The sequence below is a fragment of the Talpa europaea genome, assembly GCF_964194135.1.
Source record: "Talpa europaea genome assembly, chromosome: 7".
NCBI lineage: Eukaryota > Metazoa > Chordata > Mammalia > Eulipotyphla > Talpidae > Talpa > Talpa europaea.
Window position 1 is genome coordinate 86602148 of NC_140074.1, and position 18771 is coordinate 86620918.

At 40.8% G+C, this 18771-nt stretch overlaps 1 protein-coding gene across 2 annotated transcripts in view; it reads right to left on the bottom strand.

The window, feature by feature from the left end:
- SMYD4 (SET and MYND domain containing 4) overlaps positions 1 to 18771 on the bottom strand; it is a gene marked incomplete at its 5' end in the record, with an annotated part of 43185 nt that overhangs the window by 24233 nt on the left and 181 nt on the right. For both annotated transcript variants that reach the window (XM_084238508.1, XM_084238507.1), the window contains one exon: positions 2076 to 2220. In XM_084238508.1, coding sequence (XP_084094634.1) covers positions 2076 to 2220 — 145 coding nt within the window. The remainder of the gene's footprint in view (positions 1 to 2075; positions 2221 to 18771) is intronic.

An 18771-nucleotide genomic window follows, 5' to 3' on the forward strand; every position in this document is an offset into this window, starting at 1 on the left:
TCACGTGCTACCCCTATGTTTATAGCAGCACTGTTTACAATAGCTAAGCTTTGGAAACAACCCAAATGCCCAAAAATAGATGACTGGATCAAGAAGATGTGGTACATATATACCATGGAATATTACTCAGCATTCAAAAAAGATAAACACATGCAATTTGCTGCAACATGGATGGCGCTGGAAGGGATCATGCTCAGCGAAATAAGCCAAAAAGAAAAAGAAAAATACAGGATGGTCTCACTCATAGCAGGAATCTAGAAAACTTAAATAAGGGACCAGGAAAATGAATAACTATAAGAAAGTGAAAATCAAAATCAACAAAAAACTATGAACCAGAGACACTTTTAGGGGGGCGGGGGTGGGAGGGGAGGGATTGGGGTCAGAATGGGGGGCTGCAATTGTATGGGGAATATAACAATAAAATTTATAAAAAAAAATAAAATAAAATAAAATGATGGAGTTTTAACCAGCAAAAAAAAAAAAAAAAAAAAAAAAAAAAAAAAAAAAAGAATCACGTGCTAGTGGAAAATTTAATAACATGACAAAATGGTTTCAATAAATCACTGAGGGAAAAAAGCAGATTACAAAACAGTAAGTACAGCATTATTGCAACTTTGTAAAAGAAAAACATTTTCTGAGGTGAGGCAGTCTGGCTGAATGGACAGAAACAAAAATGTTAACAGTGCCTATCAATGGTTATGGGATATTTCACTCTTTGTGCTTCTGTATATTTTCCAAGTAAATATATATTACATTTACAATCAGACAAAACCAACAAATATTATTTTAAAAAAGAAAATAGCAGTTTTATAAAAAAATTGCAAAGGACTATCATTATCAAAATATTAGCTTCATGAGTTAAGTAGGCTCATCTCTTCCAAATTCAGAGCAAACCTCAAATTTGTGTCTGATTTCACTATTTATTTTCCTTGAACAACTTCCCATACAAACACATTCATGATGCACATACATAAAGTTGAAGAGATTAGCTCTAAAAAAAATTAAGCTATTTATTAGATCATTACAGCTAATGGACTTTAATTCTTCTGTAATCACTAATGATTACATTATTTAGCTAAATTCTTTCATGTAACCTTTCAAAGCAGGACTTTTATCAGCTATTATGGAAGTTGCAATTTGGGGCATGACAGTTCTGGAAAATTAATTTCAAACTTTAAGTACAGGCCTGTTCAGAATAGAGGTATGCTTTTCAACTTTACACTCATTCTTTTAATGTGTAAGATGTTGGTACAAGTCCATATATTCATGCTACCTATTAAGTTCATATCTATCTATAAAGTTATGGAAAGAAGTCTCTCAGAGATCTTATTTCAGTTCCTACTATGTAAATAGGACAATAAGAGCAACAGATTGTGAAAAGTCACTATTCCTCCTCAAAATCTAGCTCAGTATTGCTTAGTGTAATTTTATTTATTAATTAAAGATTTATTTATTTACGTATACAAGAACCAGGGTACAGGCCAGAGGTGTGCAGGGTGAGAGGATTCACCAGAGACAGAATGGGGAAGAGAACAGGCAGATCGGCTGAAAAATACTGCTTAGGGTAATTTTAAATATTTGCTGACAACCTTCAAAATGGAATTCAACCAGGCAGTGGAAATTGAGCTTATTTTCTTTCTAATTTAATCTAAGTAATACTGGTTGCAAGCTAACACTGGTTAACCAAAAATCTGGCTATTTTCAAGAAGGCCAAAGTAACTGTCTCATAAGTCATTCAGACAAAAATGGCATACAATTCAATGACAGATGACAGACTGACAGACATGGGTAAGGTAGGACAATAAGCTTCATGCTACAAAGAGTCTGAAGAAATACAGGAATAGAAATTTCTTGATAGAACTCAGGACATTTTATTTAACTGCCCTATTTCAGAATATAGTTAAGGGAACAGTTCTACAAGTTTTTTTTTTTCAAGTCAATTAAAAAAAGTCAATCCACAAACTATAAACAAAGCTAACACAGGCTCTATAAAATTCTGCAATATGATTCTATCTTTTGAAAAATATACATTGTTAAACTGTTGAGACAGCTGAGCTGAGCTGGGATTGTTTTACCTTAGAGTACAGTACTGTGGCTCCCATATAATCCTTCTTCTGAAATTTTTTGTTTCCTTGTTCTCTGTAGAAAAGAGTAGCATCAGGGTCCTTTTCCACAAGGTAACCTCTAGAAAGCCTTTTCAAAAACATTTCATCTTCAGGTCTTCATGAACAAACAAACAAACAGAGAAACAACATACAAACTTATTTTAAGGAAAGTTCTTAACCATTGCACTTGAACAAGGAGTGTTTGCAAAATCGTGAGACACATGAGGTTGTTCGTATTATATGCTGTGACTTGGAGAGAAATTTTGTGGTCTCAGAGACATATGGACTAGAATTTCAATTCAGAGGTCAGAGTGCTAATTTTTATTCTTTATTTCATAGTCACTGGCCAATGAACTACCCTTGAATAATACATCACAAAGAAGTCTTGATGTGGAGAAAGAAATAATATAAAGTCTTTGCAGCAAGATGTATTCTCCACTTACTGTTCAAAATATTTGAGTGAGTGACTGGCAGAGACAAGGGAGGCAGAGAATGGGGGTGGGAGGAGAAAGAAGATGGGGAGAGAATCATAAGAGTAATACAGTCAAATATTGACATTTGGGGAATTTGAAGGAAGGTATTACACAGCAATCCTTTGTACTATTTTTGCAAGTAACTGAAATTTCCTTAACTTAGCAAGTTAAAAATATAAGTATACAGGGCCTCCCTGGTGGGCAGGGGTTAAAGTCTCAGTGCTATCAAGCTATCCCCAGCCACTGCAGCATAAGTTCTATTTCCCCTGTCAGGGAGCTAACCCACATGGCACAGCAGACCTCTCCTGTCTGGCCCTCTCCTCTCTCACCCGCTGCTCTCCTCACCAGTGTATTTCGATAGTTCCGCTTGCTCTGCTCCCCACGCTGTCCCTGGTGAACCCTCTCACGCCTCTGCACTTCTGACCTACACGCCAGCTCTTGCAGGCATAAATAAAATAAATCTTTTTTAAAAAAGACTTACTATTACAAATCCTTTTACACTGTGATTCAGAATGATGCCTGTGTATGTATATGAAATGCCACAAAACATTATTTTTGTCATATACTGTAAGTCAATATTAAGTGATTTTAAGTATTTGCAAACAATATGTAGAAATCTCAAAATAACACAAAAAGTAAAATAGTACTTCATTTAATTCAAAGGTGTTCATGCCGGTTCTAAATTTATTCTACCCTAGAAAAAATGAGGATAATACCCCATGCATATCTGGTGTACTGCAGACTTATTTTTTTTCTTTTGTTTTAATTAGATTAAACATGAAAAATCCTTGTTCAAACAAAGAAGTTGTAAATAGTAATAAAAGTAAAACTATTCTTACCTAACAATAGATATTCTTTACACTTAATCCAAAATGATAATAGACCATGTTTCATAATTGTTCTTCAGTGCGATGAAGAACTAAGTCGCAATAATTCATTTTCTTTAGACACCAAGCTTAACTCAGTAAATGATTCAAAGTTTTGAAAAGTAAATGGATGCTCTATTCCTTTTAAATTTTTCAATTTTTCTTCTGGAATGTTATAAAAATTTTGAGCAAGTGGTCCCAAGACTGCCTTTAGACTGTCATTTCTGTGTCTATGCAGGTGTCTTTTTTTTTTTTTTAAAGATTTATTTATTTATATAAACACTGGGTACAGTCAGAAGCACGGGAGGGTGAGAGAATTCACCAGAGTCAGAGTGGAGAGCAGAGCAGGCAGACTGACGAAATACACTGCTGAGGGGAGCAGCGGGCCGCAGGAGAGGTCTGCACGCCAAGTGGGACCCTCGCCGGGTGGCCGGGGATCAAACAAGCGCTGCAGAGGCTGTGGGGAGCTTCGCAACCCAGCGCTCAATCACTGTGTCACAGGGGAGGCCCTCTCCTTTTCTTAATAAACCAGTTCTTTTAAAATGTAAAAAAAAAAAAAAAAGTTGAGTGATATGGAACAATTTTTTTCTAATTCTTATTGTGAAAAATATATATAACAAATTTTCATTTTAACCATATTAAAGTATATAGTTCAGTGGCATTAAGTAGTCCACAATACTGTACAATCATTATTACTCTCATTTCCAGAATTTTTCGATAATCCCAAATGTACTCATTATACAGTAACTCTTCATTCCTCCCTCCCCCAGCCTGTGGTAACTTATATTTTATGTCTCTATGACTTTGTCTATTCTAGGTGCTTCACATAAAGGGAATCAGACAATATTTGTTCTTTTATGCTTGGTTTATTTCATTTGGCATAATGTTTTCAAGGTTCATCCATGTTGTGATATGTACCAGAATTTCATGCCTTTTTACAACTGAATACTATTTCGTTGCATGAATATACCACCTTTTGTTCATCCATTCATCTGTGGATGGATATTTGGGTTGTTTCCACCTTTGGCTATTGTGAATAATACTGCCATTGAATATTGGTGTATAAATACCTGTTTAAATTCCACTTTCAATTCTTTTTTTTGGTAATATTTATTTATTTATCTATACAGGAACTGGGGTACAGGACAGAGAGGATTCACCAGAGACAGAGTGGGGAGCAGAACAGGTGGATCTACTGAGATACACTGCTGAGGGGAGCAGCGGGTGAGACAGGAGAGGTCTGCTGGGCCATGGGTGTAGCTCCCTGACTGGGGATCGAACTTGTGCTCTAGTAGCTGCAGATTGCTTCACAGTGCTGATGCTTAACCCCTTACGCCACCAGGGAGGCCCCTCCACTTTCAATTCTTTTGCAACTAAAGTCAGAAGTTGGATTGGTAGATCACATGGTAATAACACTTTAATTTTTGGGGAACCACCATACTATTTTCCTGTGGCTATAGCATTTTACATTCCCACCAACTGTGCACAAGGGCTCCAATTTGCTCTACATCCTCACCAACATTTGCTATTTTCAATTTTTCAGATAGAAGTCAGATAGTAGTCAGATAGTTACCTCCTGTTTTTAATTGCATTTCCTTCAATTCATGAGTAGTAACACTAGGAGCATCTTTTCATGCGCTTATTGACCATTTGTACATATTGGGAGAAATTTCTATTCCAGTCCTTTGCCCATTTTTCTACAAGGTTGTTTGCTGGTATTGAGTCTTAGGAATTCTCTATATATTCTAGATATTAATCCCTAATGAGATACAAATATTTTCTCCTATTCTATCCTTTGTCTTTTTTTTTTTTATAGAGGCATGTTTATTTATTTATTTGTTTGTTTGTTTTGTTTATACATGCACTGGGTACAGTCAGAAGCGCGGGAGGGTGAAAGAATTCACCAGAGCCAGAGCGGGGAGCAGAGCAGGCAAAAGGACTGAAGTACACTGCTGAGGGGAGCAGTGGGCGGCAGGAGAGGTCTGTGCGCCATGTGGGACCCTCCTCCGGTGGCGGGGGAGCAGCCAGGGATCGAACCGGCGCCACAGAGGCCGCGGGCAGCTTCGCAACCCAGCGCTCTACCGCTGCGCCACCGGGGAGGCCCCTCCTTTGTCTTCTTACTGTTGATATTGTTCGTTCATGAATGAAAAACTTAAAATTTTCATGAAGTCCAATTTGTCTTTTTTTTTAAAGATTTATTTTATTTATGCATATAAGAGCTGGGGTGTAAGCCAGAGGTTTTGGGGAGAGGATTCACCAGAGACTGACTGGGGAGCAGAACAGGCAGACCGACTGAAATACACTCCCGAGGGGAACAGTAGGCAAGATAGGAGAGGTCTGCTGCACCATGTGGGCCAGCTCCCTGGCTGTGGATGGGGAGCAAATTTGAACTCACTCATGCTTCAGTGGCTGGGAACAGATTGATAGCACTCAGATTTTAACCCCTGTTATTTTAACCAGGAAGGTCCCTAACTATTCTTTTATGTGTGGATTCTATTAGGAAGCAGACAGAAAGAACCAAGTTCTCTTTCTTCTAGTCTTGCCTTAGAGAGGTAAAGCCTCTCATAGAGTTAACTGTCGAAGCATAAAGTCCCAACCCCATTGTAAAGGATGCAAGATTAAGACTGGAGCGGAGGCACAGTAACTTGGTAACTCATACACATTAATATACACACCTCTGTTCCCTAAACTATGTAATAGTTAAGTGTAGTCACAGAAGTTCATCTCTAAATTTCAGTAAGCCTCTGCTAAGAGTAAGGATATTCTCCTATAATCTGATATCACAATATCATTATCTTGCCTAAAAATAGTAACATTAATTCATAAATCATTTCATTTTCTCAATTATTCCTAAAATGTCTCATATTTTTTTCTTACCCCAACTACCAAACAGATCCAAAATCAATGTTCTAATATAATGCATTTAGTTGTTATTTAGTGTCTTTTGATGTAGTCCTATATATTTTGTTTATTTTTTACAACTAACTTATTGGAAGACTCAAGAGAAATGGTCCACATTCTGGCTTTGTCTCATTGTTTTCTGATGGTTAGATTCATATTAAACCAGTTTTGTCAAGAGTATTAGTATACAGTTAAATCCATATATATCCTATTGCTTCAAGAGAGGAGATACATAATATCAAGTAGAATTTACTATGGTGATACTAAGTCTGGTCATTTGGTTAAATTGGTGACTATTGGATCTCTCCAATATAAAGATACCTTATTATATGGGCTGTATTTTGAGATCATGTGAATAATGTTTATTAATGATTTTTCTTCTAATGATTGCAGCGTCCATTGACCATCATTGCCAGAGTCAGTCATTGCATTGGATATTACAAAATATCAATTTTCTAATTTTGTCATTATTTCTAAATTTATTAAGTGGTACTTTTCTGTAAAGACAAATGTCTCCGCCTTTCCTTCTTTTACTTACTTATGTAAGAAAAAACAGTCAAAATAATTTAAAGTAGGGCCTCCCCGGTGGCGCAGCGGTAGAGCACTGGGTTGCAAAGCTGCCTGCGGCCTCTGCAGCACTGGTTTGATCCCTGGCTGCTCTCCGGCCACTGGAGGGTCCCACATTGTGCACAGACCTCTCCTGCTACCTGCTGCTCCCCTCAGCAGTGTACTTTGGTCCTTCTGCCTGTTCTACTCTCCACTCAGGCTCTGGTGAATTCTCTCACCCTCCCACGCTTCTGACTATACCCAGTGCTTGCATAAATAAATAAATAAATCTTTAAAAAAATAAAATAAAATAATTTAAAGTACCAGTCTCTGGGGAACAGGAATGGAGAAGAGTAGGAAAAGGGTTGTTGCTTTCTTTGTAAGTTTTGAAGTACTCTTTGACTCCTTACACAATATGATTATTATTCTGATGAAAAATAAAACTAAAAAAGGAAAGTATTTCTACTTAATAAGACACCAGGTCTATATGGTTTTATAGGATTTTTCTAGAAGTCTTTAAGAATCAAATAATTCCAGGCCTCCCCGGTGGCACAGGGAGTTGAGCACAGCCCTATGAAGCTGTCCGCAGCCTCTGCAGCGCGGGTTCGATTCCCAGGCAGCCAGGGAGATACTCATATGGCGCGGCAGACCTCTCCTGTCTCACCCGCTGCTCCGTCTGCCTGTTCTGCTCCCCGCTCTGTCTCTGGTGAATCCTCTCATCCTCCCATGCTTCTGACCTGAACCCCAGATCTTGTATAAATAAATAAATCCTTAAAAAAAAGAATCAAATAATTCCTATTTATAGAAACTATTTCAGAGTACACAAAAAAGGGAAGCTCTCAATTCATGTTATGTGGCTACATAATCCTGGTACCAAAGGTTAATAAATAGAGCACAAAAAAAGAACATGGAGGTTAATATCAATTCTGAACAGAGATATAAAAATTCTAAAAATATTAACAAATTGAAACTAGTCATTTGTTAAAAGAATGATAGATGAAAGATGGCTTACCTCTAAAACAGTTCAACTTGAGGGCCTCACTGGTGGCGAAAGGGGCTAAGTCTCAACACTAGGCAGTTTGAGTTCAAACCCTGATCTCCATGGTGCATCAGACCTCTCCTGTCTCACCCACTGCTCCCCTCAGCAATGTATTTCAGTCAATTTGCCTGTTCTGATGTTCTATTCTTTGTCTCTGGTGAATGTTCTCAAACAACCCCCCCCCCACGCACAACTCTGGCCTACACCATAGCTCATGTATGCATAATTATTTTTAAAAAAGTTCAATTTGAGTAAATGTACTGATATAAGTGCTACACTAACAAATTAAAGGAGAAAATAATATAATTCCTCCCAAAATATATTTAAAAAGTATTTGATAAAATTCAACACCTATTCATCTTAGCATATAGGGCAACTTCCTGAAACTGCAAAAGGGCATCTACAATAAACCTAGGACAAATGTCCTAAATGGCTATTACTATCAATAATACACTAAAGGCCTAGCTGATGCTATAATTAAAAAGTGAAATATATATTTGCAGATATAGTCACTTACCTAAAACTTAGAAGTGGATTAGCATAAATATGATGCAATAATATGAAAGTAGAATTATATGGCCAATTACATGATGATAAAAAAATCCTGGGTTTAATTTATACCATCAATTATCAGTTAAGAGAATATAATTGGGAGGAAAAAAGTCTTATTCACAGTAACAACAAAAACCTTCCAAGTAAGAATAAACCTAAGAGGAAATGTGCAAGACCTATATAAAGAAAACAATATAACCTTACTGAAGGACATAAAAGAAGCCGTAAACAAATGGCAAGACATACCTTTTTCTCGGACAAGGAAACTTAATATTTTAAAGATGTCAAATGTCCCTAAATGAATCTATAAATCCAACATAACTCCAATCAAAAATTCAACTTTTTAAAAAAGATTTATTTATTTATGCATACAAGAGCTGGGGTACAGACAGGCCAGAGATGCAGGGGGTGAGAGGATTCACCAGAGACAGTGGGGAACAGAACAGGCAGACTGAGTGAAATACTCTGCTGAGGGGAGCAGCAGACAAGACAGGAGAGGTCTGCTGCGCCATGTGGGTTGCTCCCTGGCCTCTGGGGATTGAACTCATGCTGCAGAGGCTTCGGATTGCTTCATAGTGTGGTGCTTAACCCCTTGCACCACCAGGAAGGCCCAAAAATTCAACATTTTTTTTTTAATTTAAAAAAAAATTATTTATTTATACAAGCACTGGGTACAGTCAGAAGCGCGGGAGGGTGAGAGGATTCACCAGAGCCAGAGCGGGGAGCAGAACAGGCAAAAGGACCGAAGTACACTGCTGAGCGGAGCAGCAGGCATGGCAGGAGAGGTCTGTGCGCCATGTGGGACCCTCGCTGGTGGCCGGGATAGAACTGGCGCTGCAGAGGCTGCAGGCAGCTTCGTAGCCCAGCGCTCAACCGCTGCGCCACCAGGGAGGCCCTCAACATTTTTTTTAGAGATTTATTTATTCGTATATACAAGATCTGGGGTACAGACCAGATGCACGGGGGGTGAGAGGATTCACCAGAAACAGAGCGGGGAACAGAACAGGCAGACTGACGAAATACACTGCTGAGGGGAGCAGTGGGCGAGACAGGAGAGGTCTGCCACGCCATGTGGGATTCTCGCAGGCCGGCCGAGATCAAACCCACTTTGCAGAGGCTGCGAACAGCTTCACAGTGTGGTGCTCAACCGCCTGTGCCATCAGGGAGGCCCCCCCAAAAAATTCAACATTTTTTATGGAACTTGACAAGTCAATTCTAAAGTTCACATGAGGGAAACACAGACAAAACAGCCAAGTGTTTTTGATGTGTGCATGGGAATCTAGCTTAATAGATAGTAAAGTCACATTTGTACTAGACTGCCCTGCTTTTGAATGTTTCTTCCCTTACTCTGGCAATGAAATCTCAGGATGGGGGAAATCATTCCTGCACTCAAAGTAGAGTTGACTCCAATCATATAACAGAGCTGGCATGTGATACAGGCCTGGCCAGTCAGAGGAGCCCCAAACCTTTTGTTGAAAGGATACATGTGCAATCAAAGTTAGGATGATCACAATGCAGCCCAGAAATTTTCTGCCAAACTCTTGGGAAAGATAACTTCTTGTCATAGGGCTATTAAGTATTAAACCATCAGTGTATGCCCAAAGCACCAATGGTCCTAGTGCCCATCAGGTGGTGAGAGTCTGTCTGATAGATGAAGAGGTACAGTCTGATGACAGCATTTAAGTCCCTGGATAGAGCCCGCTTGAAATAGACATGCCTTTGGATATCCTAGTTTCATAATCTATAAATTTCCTACTTTGAGCTAAGTTTCTGTCACTTGAAACTGTATGAATTCTAATACTATAAAATCACAGTAATGAAAACACTTTGGTTTTAGCATAGAAAATAGTCAAGAAACAAATCTGTGGATAAGCAGGAATTTTTTTTTAATTTATTTATTTATACAAGCACTGGGTACAGTCAGAAGCGCAGGAGGGTGAGAGAATTCACCAGAGCCAGAGCGGAGAGCATAGCAGGCAGAAGAACCAATGTATGCTGCTGAGGGGAGCAGCCGGGGATCGAACCAGTGCCACAGAGGCTTCGGGCAGCTTCGCAACCCAGCGCTCAACCGCTGAGCCACCAGGGAGGCCCAGGAATTTAATTTTTAATAAATGTGGATTTTGAAGCCCCACACTGGGGGAAAGGATGGACTATTCAATAAATGCTGTGGAAAAATGATCTGTCTGGAAAAAAAGATGGAACTATATACCTCATATCATACACAAAAATTCCGGATGGATTACAGAGAACTAAAAGTCAAACGCAAAACTATGAAAAAAGAAGATTTTAAAATCTTGGGGTAGACTATGCTAAGCAAAAGTTTTAGCATAGAAAATACCAATACCCGAAAGTCCTATAAGAAAATGACATGTATGGGTTGTATAAAAGTTAGAACACATACACACAATCTGCATAAATGCAAGGTGCCACAAGTAACATTTATAATAGATTAGGAGAAAAATTAGTAACATATATAGAAAATAATTATAGCCAGATTTATAAAGATCTGTAAATTAATAAGAGAAAGACAGACAACTCACTAGAAAAATGATCAAGGACACAAATGATTCATGGAAGAAACAGAAACGGGTTGTTAGGTTGAAATGGCGCATTATTTCACTAGTAATCAGAAAACTGCAAATTAAAACGAGATTTTTTTTTTTTAAATTCTCAAGGTTAGCAAAATTAAAGAATGCTGGTAAGGTTATGGGAAAGTAATTCAAATATGCCTTCAAGGTAAGCTATTAAAGTCATTTGGGGGGGCCGCCCTGGTGGCGCAAGGGGTTAAGCACTGCACTATGAAGCAATCTGCAGCCTCTGCAGCACAAGTTCGATCCCTGGCCAGCCAGGGAGCACCCACATGGTGAAGCAGACCTCTTCTATCTTGCCCACTCTTGCCAGCTGCAGTGTATTTCAGTCAGTCTGCCTGTTGTGTTCCCCACTCTGTCTCTGGTGAATCCTCTCACTCCCTGCATCTCTGGCCTGTACCCCAGCTCTTGTATGCATAAATAATAATAAATCTTTTAAAAAATAAAGTCATCTTGGAAGACAATTTGGCAGCATTTATTAAATATGACATGCTTATAACTACTGACACATTCCTCTTCTAAATATCTGTCTTAAATGCTTAAATATGTGCACAAAAATACATATATAAGTTATTCACTTCAGCATTGTTTGTAACAGTAAAAAAGAAGACATAATTGCCTGTCAATAAGAAAAATAGTAAGTTGTGGTATAATTATACTAAAATGTTATGTAGTTGCTAGAAGGATTAAGGAATGATGTTGGGGGAAAAGCCTCACAGAACAAAGCACATAATCTAGTAGAGCATAGAAATATGTCCATATTTATCCACAAACATATGATACTAGGACCTCCCTGGTGGTGCAAGGGGTTAAGTCGCAGCACTATGAAGCTATCCTCAGCCACTAAAGCATGGGTTTGATTTTTCAACCTTAGGAAGGTGTGAAAATGATATGCATTCAGGGCCTTCCTGGAGGCGCAGTGGTTGAGCGGTGGGTTGTGAAGCTGCCCACAGCCTCCGTAGCGCCGGTTCGATCCCTGGCTGCCGAGCGAGGGTCCCACATGGCGCACAGACCTCTCCTGCCGCCCGCTTCTCCCCTCATCAGTGTATATCATCTCTCTGCCTGTTCTGTTCCCTGCTCTGGCTCTGGTGAATTCTCTCACCCTCCCACACTTCTGACTGCACCCAGTGCTTGTATAAATAAATAAATCTTTAAAAAAAAAGAAAATGATAAGCATTTAGTAGAAACCATATTTGGAAATTTGATCTTTTCCTGGGCTAGCAATACTGCTAAAATATTCTCTTGTGATGCTGGGCAACGGCAGTGAACCCCATTTCCTAGTCAGCCATGAGGGTAAACAACTGATTTTTTTTTTTTAAGATTTATATTTTATTTATACAATAGCTGGGGTACAGGCCGGCAGGAGGGTAAGAGGATTCACCAGAGACAGAGTGGGGAACACAACAGGCAGACAGACCGAAAGCACTGCTGAGGGGCACATGGGGCGAGACAGGAGAGGTCTGCTGCGCCATGTGGGCATCTCCCTAGCCGGCCGGGAATCAAACCTGCACTGCAGAGGCTACGGACAGCTTCACAGCACTGTGCTCAACCTGCTGTGCCACCGTGGTAGCACAGCAACTGATATTCTACAGTGTACTGTGTTGCCAGCATTTTTTGGATATTGTGTTTTCGCATCCTATCATGTCTACAAATGCCCATTTGTCTCTTCTGCTTTGGATGAGAAGGGAAAAAACAACTCAAGATAATTTTAGCAGGCCAATGTAAGCATCCTAAAAATGTTTGAGGAAGGTAAGGCTAAGGTATGATGTTCAGAAGGTAAGGTGTATTATTTGCCTCTGCACTCCTAAGTACTTCAATTTTATTTTATTTTTTTATAGATTCAGTTCTCCTGAAATCTATCTTTTTTCCTACTTTGTCCATCTTCTCTATTTTCTAAAACATATTAATCATAGTTATTAAAAACCCGTGTGCACTTATTCCTTTATATGGACCAATCAACCTTTTCCTAAAAATGTTTTTTCCCTTCATTATTGGTTATTTTTATGGCCCTTCTGTATGCCTAGTATTTTTTTATTGTATACTTGACAACACACATTGAAGATGTAATGAAGCTAGATGACATCCATCGTCTACCACAAAGTGCCTTCTTTCTTATGTTAGATAGATAGGACAGACCTACTTTTATCAAATCAAGAATGGATTGGATCAAGTTATTAAAACAGTAAATTTCTGATTTCTCCCTGTTCTTTGGACATGGCCCTCCTGAACTTTTTTTTTTAATAGAGGCATGTTATTTATTTATTTGTTTGTTTGTTTTGTTTTTTGTTTATACATGCACTGGGTACAGTCAGAAGCGCGGGAGGGTGAGAGAATTCACCAGAGCCAGAGCGGGGAGCAGAGCAGGCAGAAGGACCAAAGTACACTGCTGAGGGGAGCAGCAGGCGGCAGGAGAGGTCTGAGTGCCACGTGGGACCCTCCTCCGGTGGCCGGGGAGCAGCCGGGGATCGAACCGGCGCCGCAGAGGCTGTGGGCAGCTTCGCAACCCAGCGCTCAACCAGTGCGCCACCGGGGAGGCCCCTGAACTTTTGATTGAGAGCCTAAAGTTTTGATTGGAGTCTTGTCTCCTCATGCCTGAAAGTTTTGGTCTCAGAAGGTTTTATGCTTATATCTTTAACTTAACCACACCACAGAGGTTCAAAATCTGACAAATGTCTTGACAGGGAGATCTTCGTTTGTTTCAGGCCTCTTTCTATTATTAGGGTTTTGATCCTCTGCACTATAAGAAGCTGGAAAATTTATCTTGTCTTTTTCTTTGGCTTCCTGAACTTTCTAACAAATCAGTAAATGTTCTATAAAGCCAAACGATTTTGCATTTGGGCTTGAGTTTGGGTTTCCTCTAGTGTCCAATTTATCAATCAGCCCCAAATGGCTGACAAAAGGTTGGTATCTGTTTCCTCAGTCTCATGGCTTGAAAAGCAACATATAGCTCCCAAATCTGTACCTCTAGCCCAGGCCTCTCTCCTAAAATCCATGCTCATTTAGACATCTTCACTCGAATATCTACCAGACCTCTCAAACTGAAATATGAAGCCTTGATCTTCCTTCCTAAAATAGCTCCACCAAAAGCTTTCCCAGGTGATGGTAATTTTATCCTTCTACCTTTGGCTCTTCAGGTATAAATCCCTACAGTCACTTTTTACTTCTTTTATTCTCAAATACACTATTTCCCACCTTTCAAGAAATGATATTGAATGTACTTTCAGAATCCAACCACTTCTCATCATCCCCACTACTACCACTCTGGTCTCATCTCTCACCTGGATTAATGCAAAAGCCTCCAAACAGTCTCTTTCCACCCTAATCCTTAAATACAGTGGCAAGAGTAATCCTTTAAAACAGGGGTCAGCAAATTTTTCTTGTAGAAGCCAGAGAATAGATATTTAGGCTTTGTAGGTTGTCAATGGGCAAAATCAAGATTACTGCACAGGTACTTAATACAACAAGAGAAAACAATTTTCTAAAATGTTTTTAATAATTGAGTACAGTTTTTTTTCCAATAATGGAATTAAAAATAAATGGATACCATTTTGTTTAATTGGAGTTCAAAAACAATGTTCCCTATCACAAACTGATAGCAAATATTTATTGGTAAAAATGATGGACACACAAAAACAGGTTGTGGAATGGATTTACTACCCTGCATGCTGTAGTTTGCCAACTCCTTCTTTGAAATTTAATCATCTCGGGCCTCCCTGGTGGTGCAAGGGGTTAAGACACAGCACTATAAAGCTAGCCGCAGCCACTACAGCATGAGTTTGAACCCCGGCCAATGAAGTGACCCACATGGTGCAGCAGACCTCTCCTGTCTCGCCCACTGCTCCCCTCAGCAGTGTATTTTAGCAGATTTGCCTGTTCTGTTCCCCATTATGTCTCTAGTAAATCCTTTCACCCCCCCCCATCTCTGGTCTGTACCCCAGCTCTTGCATGCATAAATAAATAAATCTTTAGGGCTTTCTTCGTGGAGCAAGGGATTAAGGACAGCTCTATGGGGCCTCCCTGGTGGCACAGCGGTTGAGCGCTGGGTTGCGAAGCTGCCTGCAGCCTCTGCAGCGCCGGTTCGATCCCCGGCTGCTCCCCGGCCACCGGAGGAGGGTCCCACATGGCGCGCAGACCTCTCCTGCCGCCCGCTGCTCCCCTCAGCAGTGTACTTCGGTCCTTCTGCCTGCTCTGCTCCCTGCTCTGGCTCTGGTGGATTCTCTCACCTCCCGCGCTTCTGACTGTACCCAGTGCTTGCATAAATAAATAAATAAATCTTAAAAAAAAAAAAAAAAAAAAAAGGACAGCTCTATGAAGCAGTCCACAGCCTCTGCAGCACAAGTTTGATCCCTGGCCAGCCAGGGAGATACCCACATGGCACAGTGGACCTCTCCTGTCTTGCCTGCCGCTCCCCTCAGCAGTGTTTTCAGTCAATCTGCCTGTTCTGTTCCCTGCTCTGTCTCTGGTGAATCCTCTCACCTCCCACACCTCTGGCCTGTACCTCAGTTCTTCTTCTTCTTCTTTTTTTTTTTTTTATAGAGGCATGTTTATTTATTTATTTATTTGTTTGTTTGTTTGTTTTGTTTATACATGCACTGGGTACAGTCAGAAGCACGGGAGGGTGAGAGAATTCACCAGAGCGAGAGCGGGGAGCAGAGCAGGCAGAAGGACCGAAGTACACTGCTGAGGGGAGCAGCGGGCGGCAGGAGAGGTCTGCGCGCCATGTGGGACCCTCCTCCGGTGGCTGGGGAGCAGCTGGGGATCGAACCTGCGCCGCAGAGGCTGCGGGCAGCTTCGCAACCCAGCGCTCAACCGCTGCGCCACCGGGGAGGCCCTGTACCTCAGTTCTTATATGCATAAATAAATAAATCCTAAAAAAAAAACTTAAAAAAAATCATCTCATAACATTCTCAAAACCCTGTGAATTAATTTTCCATTGTTGTATAACAATAACCACACATTCACCTGCCTAAAAGTAACACCTATTTATTATCCTCACATTTCTGTCCATCAGAAGTCATGGTAGGTTTGTCTGAGTTCTCTGCTTAGGGTCTCAAAAGGATGAAATCAAGGTGTCTTCTTATATGGAGCATATGGGAAACAATTTGCTTCCAGGCTCACTTAGGTTGCATGCGACTATAGGTCTGAGGTCTCTATTTCTTTGGTGGCTGGCAGTCAGGAACTATTCTCAGCTTCTAGAAGCTGCCTGCATTTCTTATGTGGGTCCCTCCCTCTTAGAAGCCATGAAAGTTGCTTTCAAATCTCAAGCTTTGACTCTTTCTGACTTTCCTTCCTGCTTGCTACCGGGTGGAAATAACTCTGCTTAGAAAGGCAATTTCTTTCTTTCTTTTTTTTTTTTGTGGGACCCTCGACGGCGGCAGGGGAATGAACTGGTGCTGCAGAGGCTGTGGGCAGCCTCACAGCCCAGTGCTCAACCGCTGTACCACCAGGGGAGGCCCTCCTTTTTTTTTTTTTTTTTTTTAAAGATTTATCTATCTATACAAGCACTGAGCACAGTCAGAAGCGCGGGAGGGCGAGAGAACTCACCAGAGCCAGAGCGGGGAACAGAACAGGCAGACCGACGAAATACACTGCTGAGGGGAGCAGTGGGCGCAGCAGGAGAGGTCTGCGCGCCATGTGGGACCCTCGCCAGCCGCTGGGGATCGAACCAGCGCTGCAGAGGCTGTGGGCAGCCTCGCAGCCCAGCGGTAAACTGCCATGCCACCAGGGGAGGCCCTAACTCTGCTTATAAAGGTCTCATTTGATTGGATTAGACCCAACCAGAATATTGTACCTTAAGGTCAACTGACTTTGGGATATCCATTACATCTGCAAAAACCCTTCAGAGCAGTGCCTAAGTTAATGTTAAATTGAATAATTAGGGGACAAGAGTATGGTGGGGTCATATTTAGAATTCTGCTACCACACCCTGTAGTAACTTCATACTCAGACTAAGAAGGGCCAATATTTGTACCATTTTCCCTTTCCTATTTTTTTCTCTTTTCTACTGTACTTCTCACCTTTAACATATAATATACATTGGGTCTTCCTGGTGGCACAAGGAGTTGGCTGTCAGCACTATGAAGCAATCTGCAGCTACTACAGAGATGAGTTCGATCCCCGGCCAGAGTGGTAGCCCACATGGCACACTGAACCTTTCCTTTCTTGTGTGCTGCTCCCCTTAGCAGTGTGCTTCAGTCAGTCTGCCTGTTCTACTCCCCATTCTGTCTCCGGTGAATCCTCTCACCCCCCGCACCTCTAGACCGTACCCCAGTTCTTGAATGCATAAATAAATAAATCTTTAAAGAATATATACATTACTTATTTTTGATGTATATTGTTTGTTCTTTCTTGCTAGAATTAAAGTTCTCAAATGTAAGGATCTTTTTTGTTCAGTGATGTATTTTTTTTTAAAGATTTATTTATTTATGCATACAAGAGCTAGGGTACAGGCCAGAGGTGTGGGGGATGAGAGGATTCACCAGTGACAGAAAGGGAGCAGAACAGGCAGACTGACTGAAATACACTGCTGAGGGGAGCAACGGGCAAGTCAGGAGAGGTCTGTTGCACCATGTGGGTAGCTCCCTGGCCGGGGAGCGAACTCATGTTGCAACAGCTGCAGACAGCTTCATGGGTTGCATCTTAACCTCTTGCACCACCAGGGAGGCCCAGTGATGTATTTTTTGTTCACTATACACCTAGGACAGTGACTGACACAAAATAGGTGATCAATAAAAATTTTCTGAATGAAATCTTGGGAAACTCTTGTTTCAGTTTTCTTTTTTAAAAAAACATATTTATTTTGCATAGAAGAACTGGAGTGTAGGCCAGAGGTGTGTGTGTGGGGGGTGTAAGAGGATTCAACAGAGACAAAGTGGGGAGCAGAACACGTGATTTACCGAAGTACACTGCCAAGGGGAGCAATGGGCAAGACAGGAGAGGTCTACTGTACCATATGTGGCTCAGCTCCCTGGCCAGGATTGAACTCAGGCCGGAGCAGTGATAGGATGACAGAGCTAAGACTTAAACTCTATGCCCCCGGGGAGGTCTTTGTTTCAGGTTTTTATTTATTTATGTATATACTAGGTTATGATATAAAAAATATATTATCCTGGGCCTCCCTGGTGGTGCAGGGGTTAAGACGCAACCTATGAAGCAATCCGCAGCCACTGCAGCACAAGTTCGATTCTCGGCCCGCCAAGGAGAAACCCACACGGTGGGACAGACCTCTCCTGTCTCACCCGCTGCTCCCCTCAGCTGTGTACTTCGGTCTGTCTGCCTGTTCTATTCCCGACGCTGTCTCTGGTGAATCCTCTCACCCTCCCGTCATCTCTGGCCTATACCCCAATTCTTGTATAAAAATAAATAAATCTTTAAAAAAAAATTATCCTGACAAGCGCAAAGTATTTGAAAGCTACAGGGATTAGACTACATGACCTCTAAGATTCTTTTCAAATTTCAGCACTTATGTATTTCTATGTGCAGCTAGTGAAACTCCACAATATCCTTTGGGATGTGGCAAGGTTCACAACTTAGACACTTTGGCAAGGCAGTGATTATTTAAACATAAAAGGTAAATAGCAACTCTACCTGTTCTATAGTAAGTTAGAAAAAATTGTGGAAACAGCAAGAACTGATGAATGCCCCAAATATAAAAACCTGAACTTAATCCTTTCACCAAAAGTGATACTATTGAGAGTACAT